Source organism: Mus pahari, chromosome 5, assembly GCF_900095145.1.
Source record: "Mus pahari chromosome 5, PAHARI_EIJ_v1.1, whole genome shotgun sequence".
In the NCBI taxonomy this organism is placed as follows: Eukaryota; Metazoa; Chordata; class Mammalia; order Rodentia; family Muridae; genus Mus; species Mus pahari.
Genome location: NC_034594.1, coordinates 45,561,180 through 45,571,135, shown reverse-complemented (window position 1 = coordinate 45,571,135; position 9,956 = coordinate 45,561,180). Strand labels below are relative to the sequence as shown.

The following is a 9,956-nucleotide window of genomic DNA, read 5'->3' as shown; positions in this document are numbered from 1 at the left end:
TCCATTTCATCCAGGTTTTCCAGTTTTGTTGAGTATAGCTTTTTGTANTAGGATCTGATGATGCTTTGGATTTCCTCAGGTTCTGTTGTTATGTCTCCCTTTTCATTTCTGATTTTGTTAATTAGGATACTGTCCCTAGGCTCTAGTTAATCTGGCTAAGGGTTTGTCAATCTTGTTGATGTTCTCAAAAAAACCAGCTCATGGTTTGGTTGATTCTCTGTATAGTTCTTTTCGTTTCTACTTGGTTGATTTCATCCCTGAGTTTGATTATTTCCTGCTGTCTACTCCTCTTGGGTGAATTTGCTTCCTTTTGTTCTACAGCTTTTAGGTGTGCTGTCAAGTTGCTAGTGTGTCCTCTCTCTAGTTTCTTTTTGGTGGCACTCAGAGCTATGAGTTTTCCTCTTAAGATTGTTTTCATTGTGTCCCATAGTTTGGGTATGTTGTGGTTTTGTTTTCATTAAACTCTAAAAAGTCTTTAATTTCTTTCTTTAATTCTTCCCTGAACAAGTTATCATTGAGTAGAGTGTTGTTCATCTTCCATGTGAATGTTGCCTTTCTATTATTTATGTTGTTATTGAAGATCAACCTTAGTCCGTGGTGATCTGATAGGTTGCATGGGATTATTTCAATATTATTGTATCTGTTGAGGCCTGTTTTGTGACTGATTATATGGTCAGTTTTGGAGAAGGTACCATGAGGTGCTGAGAAGAAGGTATATCCTGCTGTTTGAGGGTAAAATGTTCTGTAGATATCTGTTACATCCATTTGTTTCATATCTTCTGTTAGTTAGGTTCACTGTGTCTCTGTTTAGTTTCTGTTTCCAGGATCTGTCCATTGATGAGACTGGGGTGTTACAGTCTTCCACTATTATTGTGTGAGGTGCAAGGTGTGCTTTGAGCTTTCCTAAAGTTTCTTTAATGAATGTGGATGCCCTTGCATTTGGAGGGTAGATGTTCAGAATTGAGAGTTCCTCTTGGTAGATTTTACCTTTGATGAGTATGAAGTGCCCCTCCTTGTCTTTTTTGATAACTTTGGGTTGGAAGTAGATTTTATTTGATATTAGAGTGGCTACTCCAGCTTGTTTCTTGGGATCATTTGCTTGGAAANTTGTTTTCCATCCTTTTACTCTGAGGTAGTGTCTGTCTTTATCCCTGAGGTAGGTTTCCTGTATGCAGCAAAATGTTGGGTCCTGTTTATGTAGCCAGTCTTTTAGTTTATGTCTTTTTATTGGGGAATTGAGTCCATTGGTATTAAGAGATATTAAGGAAAAGTAATTGTTTCTTCCTGTTATTTTTGTTGTTAGAGTTGTGGTTCTGTTCTTGCAGCTGTCTTCTTTTAGGTTTGTTGAAGGATTACTTTCTTGCTTTTTCTAGGGCATAATTTCCCTCCTTGCATTGGAGTTTTCCCTTTATCCTTTGAAGGGCTGTATTTGTGGAAAGATATTGTGTGTATTTGGTTTTGTCATGGAATACTTTGGTTCTTCCATCTATGGTAATTGAGAGTTTTGCTGATCATAGTAGCCTGGGCTGGCATTTCTGTTCTCTTAGGGTCTGTATAACATCTGTCCAGGATCTTCTAGCTTTCGTAATCTCTGGTGAAAAAGGAATTTCATATTGTTTTGCCTCATTCTCCCAAGTTCTGGAATTACAGATGCCTGATATCATGCCTGAGAACAAAACCCCGGACTTGTGTATGCTAGACAGGAACTCTGCCGATTTCCTGCATGCTCAATTGCCAGACACATACACACTCGTGCGCGCACACACACACACAGAGCACACACACCTGTGGAGATCTATTAATTAATTAGAAGTAGTACAATGGAAATATCCTACTTTTCCTTTTCTCATATATTAACTATAGCATTTTAATAAAGAGAAAAGTTGATAATCCAGGAGAGGCAAATGAATGCTTGAAAGGAACCACAGTATGCCTGCCCTTTAGGCACTCCACTTTAGGAATAACATCTAAGCCATTGCCTACCTCTCCAATGCTTAGATGCCCTAACATGTATTCCATTTGACTAGCTTCACACATGGAAGGACTCATTATTATCAAGGGAATTCGTTACACCTTCAGAGGTCTGCACTGTTCGATGCTGCTGCCATATTAGACTCCTAAATTCTCGTTAATATCTTCCTGCTATGCTTAATTTTGAATGCATAAGTTCAATTCATCGTCTTCATTGCAACCCTCCATGGCCAAGAAATAGTTACTGTCCCTTCATAACCACTGGCTTCATTCCTAACTGGGCCATTGTCCTGAAAACTATGTGTGAGCGTGGGTGCCATAAAGAAATGACTCAAATAGTCAGCACATTGTATTATTTACGCCTTTGCATGTCATACAAAGATAACTGTTTCTTAGATGGTTTGTATCCAAGTAAGGGCAGTTTTATCTACATACACTCTTTGAGATGCCTTCACCTTATCCCTGTACATTCTTGGACATTCTACTGTAACAATAACCAACTTGGGCTCTTGTAAGCCATATTTTATTGAAGAAAGTGAATCAATATGACTAAATACAATTCCTTATGTGGTTGAATAAGTTCCAGAGTTTAGTTCTCTAAGGACATGTGGGGTTTTTGTTTTTGTTTTTGTTTTTGTTTTTGTTTTTGTTTTTGTTTTTGTTTTTTGTCGAGACAGGGTTTCTCTGTATAGCTCTGGCTGTCCTGAAACTCATGCTGTAGACCAAGCTGGCCTCAGAAATCTGCCTACCTCTGCCTCCCAAGTGCTGGGATTAAAGGCATGAGCCACCACTGCCCGGCTTTAGAGATGTGTTTTAAAGATAGCTTTGGGACATGTTTAAAAAAAATGTTCTATCTAATGTAAGCTTGAGAACAATAGTTAGAGCCAGAATTGAGAAAAAAAATTTAGAGGTTAATATGTAAATTTATTTAACCTTTGGTGATGAAAAATGGATTAGTGGTGAGCCTTCAAGAAAGTTTTCCTTTCATACAGTTTTTTCAACCCTACCTCCATGATAGCATGCATCTGTATACTGTTTCATGTTTTAAGAAAATCGTTAATCATTTTTCCATGGGAACTCAAGAGTTCTTCTCACTGAGAAGGGAGGGGAAGACAAATAGCATGGGACAAAAAGTGGAGGAGGGGCAAGAAAGCTAGGATGATTGAGGGGGAGGGAAAAAAGGAAGGAAACAGACATCATAGATGCTGCTGCTTTGGGAACGCAGGAGGATGGAATAAGGCAGGGAATTCCTTTTGGCCAGAGAGTCTATTGAATCAAGAATATTTTCACTCAGTCTCTTGAAACTATTCAACCAGATATTGTGCAAATGCAGAGTACAGATTCCTTCAACACCGTTTCTTAGCTCTTTAGCCTAATCCAAACTATTTGAGCAAACATCTGTTTTTTCTGGTTGGGTAATATTCATTCTTAAACTTTTAAATATGACTCACATTACAAAATTTATGATTACTTTGACTTACACACACACACACACACACACACACACACACACACACACACACTACAAGAAACATTAATATATGTAGGCACTGCCTCAATGAATTTGGATATGCCCCCTTCACATAGCACAGAACATCTGTATTCAGTCAAAGAAGCATGCACTTGCCTTCCATCAAAAGCTTTTTGTTTGGTAGTGCAGTAATAGGGGACATTTGGTTTAAATAATCTGAGTAATTCAGTCCATAAAGTAGCTGTCCTTTCACTGTACCCTGGCTCTGGAAAGCTTGCTTGTGACAAATCACATAATGACATTATGTCAACTATCTACATGGCCACACAGAGCTGGCCCCTTATCTATTAGAGGGGAATTGTGGGGAACACTGTTCTTTGTATCAGTCTTTTTCTTTTAAACAAATAGCAATTGGGAGACGTTGTTTGTCCTTTGTTTTATTTATTTGCTTGTTTGTTTGTAGTGAGACTAGGGTCTCCTTGTGTAGCCACGATTATACTGGAACTGTGAAGACTAACCTGGCCTTGAACTTTTGATCCTTCTGTTTCTTAGCTCACTGCTTACTGGGGTTAACACCATGGACAGCATTGTTTTTAATAAGTATCATCTCACCAAGCAATTACTTTTTTCTTCTATTGACATTATGGTTTTATAGCAGATCATATTTTGCTAATTACTTTAAGACTCCAGAAGATCAATATCAAATTTATGGTTCAAGAATAAATCTAATATGATTTCATATTAATTTTTGTGCCAGTCTCATCACAAACATAAATATGTACATGTGGCACTATATTTTCCTAATCTACTTAGTGTATTCTATCTCTTTGTATTATATAGTTTATATGTTGCCTGAAAATAATAAACAGTTAATTATACTAGTGATTTTAGTACTTGCAAACGTATTATTTTTCCCTTTGAAATAGACTATGATAACCTTGAAAATTAGGGCTTCATTTTGCAGCACTAATGTCTAATATATGTCATTTTCATTAGTATTAATGTCTATTGTACCTTAAATCTACAACAAGTACCAAGTAGTCCCTTAGGACTTGTTAAACTTTAGTGATAGCCTCTAGAGGGAGCTCCAGTCCCTACTTTTCCTTCCCTTAAATGTCCAAAGAAGACATTTCCATAGAATAGTCCTACAACCCTTAGACATACATAAACATGCACACAAATACACTCATACACAGACACAGATACATATAGATATATACAGATGTACACACAGAAACATAAAAACACATAGTACACAGAGACAATGCAGATTTAAATACAGACATACACAAACACTGACACATACAGAGATACAAAACACATACAGACACACAGAGGCATGACAACTACACAGAAACATATGCACATGCATACTGATACAGACACACAATGACATACATACACAGACACACACATAGAGAGAGTCACACACTCATAGAGACACATAGACATAGTCAGAGACAGACACACACACACAGACAGACATATAGACACACAGACACATACACAATGACAGACAGACACACACACATTCACAAAATGCCTGTCTTTGAATGCAATGTTTATCTATTCACAGAATTACTCGGGTGAATTAGAGATAAATTGAGCCCTCAGTTGCCAAGGCAACAACAGGTCCTTGAAACACTGGAGCCTTCTGTATAGGAGCTGCACTCCTCAGAGTGAAACAAGTTCTTTCCCAGTACTGCACAGTATGGAGGGCAGGGCTGGGGCTCTCGGGCACGGCTGAGTTTCTGCCCACACCTCAGCAAGGGGCTGGCAGCAAAAGAGCTTGCATTCAGGCCATGCTTTTGCCCTCCTCTGTAACTTCACCTAGCACTTACTAAATCCCTTTCAGGGGAGCTAAAACCATCCAATGGAAAAAAGACAGCATTTTCAACAAATGGTGCTGGCACAACTGGCGGTTATCATGTAGAAGAATGAGAATCAATCCATTCTTATCTCCTTGTACAAAGCTCAAGTCTAAGTGGATCAAAGACCTCCACATAAAACCAGAGACACTGAAATTGATAGAGGGGAAAGTGGGGGGAAGCCTCAAAGATATGGGCACAGGGAAAAAATTTCTAAACAGAACAGCAATGGCTTGTGCTGTAAAATCAAGAATTGACAAATGGGACCTCATAAAATTGCAAAGCTTCTGTAAGGCAAAAGACACTGTCAACAAGACAAAAAGGCCACCAACAGATTGGGAAAGGATTTTTACCAATCCTAAATCTGATTGAGGACTAATATCCAATACATACAAAGAGCTCAGGAAGCTGGACTCCAGAAATTCAAATAACTCAATTAAAAAATAGGGTACAGAGCTAAATAAAGAATTTTCAATTGAGGAATACTGAATGGCTGAGAAACACCTGAAAAAAATGTTCAACATCCTTAGTCATCAGGGAAATGCAAATCAAAACAACCCTGAGATTCCTCACTCCAGTGAGAATGGCTAAGACTAAAAATTCAGGTGACAGCAGATGCTGGCGAGGTTGTGGAGAAAGAGGAACACTCCTCCATTGCTGGTGGCATTGCAAGCTTGTACAACCACTCTGGAAATCAGTCTGGCGGTTCCTCAGAAAATTGGACATAGTACTACCGGAAGATCCAGCAATACCTCTTCTAGGTATATACCCAGAAGATCTTCCAACTGGTAACAAGGACACATGCTCCACTATGTTTATAGCAGCCTTATTTATAATAGCCAGAAGCTGGAAAGAACCCAGATGTCCCTCAATAGAGGAATGGATACAGAAACTGTGGTACATATACACAATGGAGTACTACTCAGTTATTAAAAACAATGAATTTATGAAATTCTTGGGCAAATGGATGTATCTGGAAGATATCATCCTTAGTGAGGTAACCCAATCACAAAAGAAGTCACTAGATATGCACTCACTGATAAGCAGATATTAGCCCAGAAACTTAGAATACCCAAGATACAATTTGCAAAACACATGGAACTCAAGAAGAAGGAAGACCATCGTGTGGATACTTCATTCCTCCTTAGAATAAGGAACAAAATACCCATGAAAGGATATAGGTACAGAGACAAAATTTAGAGCTAAGATGAAAGGATGGACTATCCAGAGACTACCCCATCCAGGGATCCATCCCATCATCAGCCACCAAACCCAGATACTATTGCACATGCCAGCAAGATTCTGCTGAAGGGACCCTGATATTTCGGCCTCTTGTGAGGCTATGCCAGTGCCTGGCAAACGCAGAAGTGGATGCTCACAGTCAGCTATTGGATGGAACACAGGACCCCCAATGGAGGAGCTAGAGAAAGTACCCAAGGAGCTGAAGGGGGCTGCAAACCTGTAGGTGGAACAACAATATGAACTAACCAGTACCCCCTGAGCTTGTGTTTCTAGCTGCATATGTATCAGAAGATGGCCTAATTGGCCATTATTGGGAAGAGAGGCCCCTTGGTCTTTCGAACTTTATATGACCCAGCACAGGGGAATGCCAGGGCCAAGAAGTGGGAGTGGGTGGGTAGGGGAGCAGGGGTGGAGGCAGGATATAGGGAACTTTTGGAATAGCATTTGATGAAACGTAAATAAAGAAAATATCTAATTAAAAAACATTTAAAAAATCCCTTTCAGAAGATCATTTTAAGAAATTTTTTTTTAAAAAAAGCAGTTACTGTTCAGGAAATTGATGTGTTTTTGGCAAATTACAATGGGGTTGCTGGAGGGGTTGGTGAGAACTGTACATTTAGTTTTGTATATAGATTAAGCATTCAAAGTAAGTCTTTTGTTAACCATGAACTTTTTCTTTGAAGAAATTCTTATGATCCTTTAAAAACTGCTAGAAATCAGCTACTAGGTCCTCTGGGATCGCATTTAAAAATTTGCCAGACAGTAAATTATAGACTAAATTCCCATTCTAAAAACATTTCCTATTTCTGAGATCCCTTTAATAGATAAAATGTGTACTTTACCAGAAGGATCTAAATGGTATGTACCCAAGTCAGAGGAAACAAATTATTCTAAGTATCTCCTTTCTTTTCCTGGAGGAAGCCTTCCCACTGCCAGAGCACCCCCGCCCACCCGGTTTAGCCCAGCACACAGACACAGGAACATGGCTTAAGCTCTTAACATCCCAGGCAGAGGTGAGGCACTTGTGTGGGTACCTCATGTGAGACTTCACATCCAGCAGCTCCAGGGCAGTGACCCGTGGCTCCCCAGCCAGATTTTGTAGGATCTTCAGCCTTGGCCCACAGTGCTTGTAGAATTCTGTGCAAATGTTCAGCAGAGATTCCCGGGGTCTTCTGAATTCTTCTCGAGAAATTCGTTCATCTAGTTCTTCTCTGGGAAGGCCTTGCCCTTCCTCTAGTAAATGGAGGTTTTCCCTGTGGGATTGGGAAAGATTAACTAGGACTCAGAAAACATGGGCACTTGGTTACTATGGGTGAAGGGTGTCCCATTGCAGAGAAATATGCTTCCCGCTGAGTTAAGGAGCTGGTAGGCAGGGCTCCACAGAAGCTCCTTGGGGGAGGAGGGGGGGAGGATGAAAAAAATTTATCAACCCAGAAGCCACTGCAGTGGCTTTCCCAGAGCCATTTCCTCAGGATTTACATGGAAATGGTTACATCATGCATCCACTGTAGGAGTTAAATGGAAATGGTACCCAGGTCTAAAGAAATCATCTCAGTGCATCAGAAGGGGTGTGAAGCAGGAGCAAATCTTTCTGTACCTGATAAAGTGCAGCTTGGCTCCTTGCTCTGGGTACCTGTGAATCAGAACAGCAACCGGCTTCAGAGCAAGAAGTGGGTTCCTTGGCGGAGCCTTCAGAGACTGCCCATATCAAAGCCCTTGGAGGTACACACTTTGATAAATGCGCATTGTATGTTAACCCTCGAAGGTACTGTCTTCTTTCATCAGGTCACAGCAATGATATACAGCAATTATAGTTCCTATAAAACTTGTTTCATTGTCATATGAGGAGCATAAAGAAAAATGTAAGAATTGGTATAAACTCATGGGATATAGCCAAAGGAGGGAATTAAAAAAACAAAACAAAACAAAGCTTTGAAATCTGTGTCTTATTTTCTTTTTTTTTTTTTTATTATTATTATTTTCTTTATTTACATTTCAAATGCTATCCCGAAAGATTCCCAAACATGATGGGGAGGAGAGGGTCTCTCTACTCCAAGGCCTGGTAAAGTCTCGGGCCATGTTGGAGTCGAACAGACCCAGCACAAGTGCTACCTTGTGAAGGCTGCGTGAGTTTATCTTGATTTTCTAAGCAGCTCTGGTATTTTCTTGTATCTCTAAACTCCCACCCTTTTCTTATCTCAGGACGTTTTCCTTATAGAGTTTCCTTATAGGGTTTCACATTTCATGCTGTGGAGTTTTTGTTCGTTTGCTTTGCGTTCAGGATTCTTTTCATCCCCAGCTACTGAACTGCATCTGAGAGGCCACAGAAGCAGAGGGCATAGTGAGTTACCTGGTGTTCACTCCAGACGACATGGTGTGGTTGGCTGTGGTGGTTCCCTTGTGACCTTGGTCGCTCCTGCTCATTTGTGGAGCTGTCATGGGCCTGCAACAGTAACAGTGGTTTCCAGAACAAAGCAACAGAGGAGACAGTTCCAAAATTCTCAAGCAGGGAAGCCCGCCTAAGTAAGTTTGCAAATCTTAAAAGGATAGGCGATCCAGCTTTGAACTCTTCAGTCTTGAGAGGCCATTAAAAGACAAGGCTCCTTCCCAGTTCTATACACATACTAGAGTTTAAGTTCTAAGTCTTGGTTCTCAGTAGTAAGGCATGACTCCTCAAATAAGACTTGTGCTCAAACTGTAAGTGCCAATTGTTAGTAAGAAGATCACTCAGCAGTTCATTAGGTGGCAGGTGATGATGTGTTTATAAAAAGATAAAGAGAGAAAGAATATGGTCTATGGGGGTGTATGGTGAGGTATGGGGAAGGGGAGGTCTCAGTGGGTCCATGCTAAGGCATCCCTTCCCACTGAGGGACCAGCCACATGATAGTGTAGTATAGAATAGAGCTTATTAAGGGCATGGGAAAGGGAATTAAGAGGGTAGTAGAGGCATAGAAAGGCAGAGAGAGGAAGAGAGTAGAGAAGTAGAGATTGGCCATGAACATGTGGAGAGAGAGGGAAGGGAGGAGGAAGGGAAGAGCCCAAGAGGACAAGAGACAAACAAGAGAACAAGAGAGCCAGGAGGGGGACCCTTTATAAAATAAATGGGTCAGGCCTATCTAGCTACTGCCAGGTAATTGTGGGGTGGAGTTTAGACAGAATGCTAACAGCAGACAGTCCCCAAGTTGCTCTTGCCTTTTCTGTACTCAGCCAGCCATCCTCTGCTCCCATCATGCCTTTCCTTCTGGGATGGCTCAGCTTTCATTTACACCCAAAAATCTCCTCACAGGACAGCTTCTTGAACTTCGTTTAGGGCTAAACTCTGGTACACATGTGGGGCTTCTTCCCAAGATCTATCTCTCTCTCTCTCTCTCTCTCTCTCTCTCTCTCTCTCTCTCTCTCTCTCT

At 40.5% G+C, this 9,956-nt stretch overlaps 1 protein-coding gene across 6 annotated transcripts in view; it reads right to left on the bottom strand.

Annotated features, from left to right (window-relative positions):
- The window catches only part of Unc80 (unc-80 homolog, NALCN channel complex subunit), a 194,074-nt gene that overhangs the window by 33,025 nt on the left and 151,093 nt on the right, over nucleotides 1–9,956 (bottom strand). For all 6 annotated transcript variants that reach the window (XM_021198105.2, XM_029538632.1, XM_029538631.1 and 3 more), the window contains 3 exons: nucleotides 8,903–8,995; nucleotides 8,150–8,185; nucleotides 7,587–7,805 (listed from right to left, as the gene is read on the bottom strand). In XM_021198105.2, coding sequence (XP_021053764.1) covers nucleotides 7,587–7,805; nucleotides 8,150–8,185; nucleotides 8,903–8,995 — 348 coding nt within the window. The remainder of the gene's footprint in view (nucleotides 1–7,586; nucleotides 7,806–8,149; nucleotides 8,186–8,902; nucleotides 8,996–9,956) is intronic.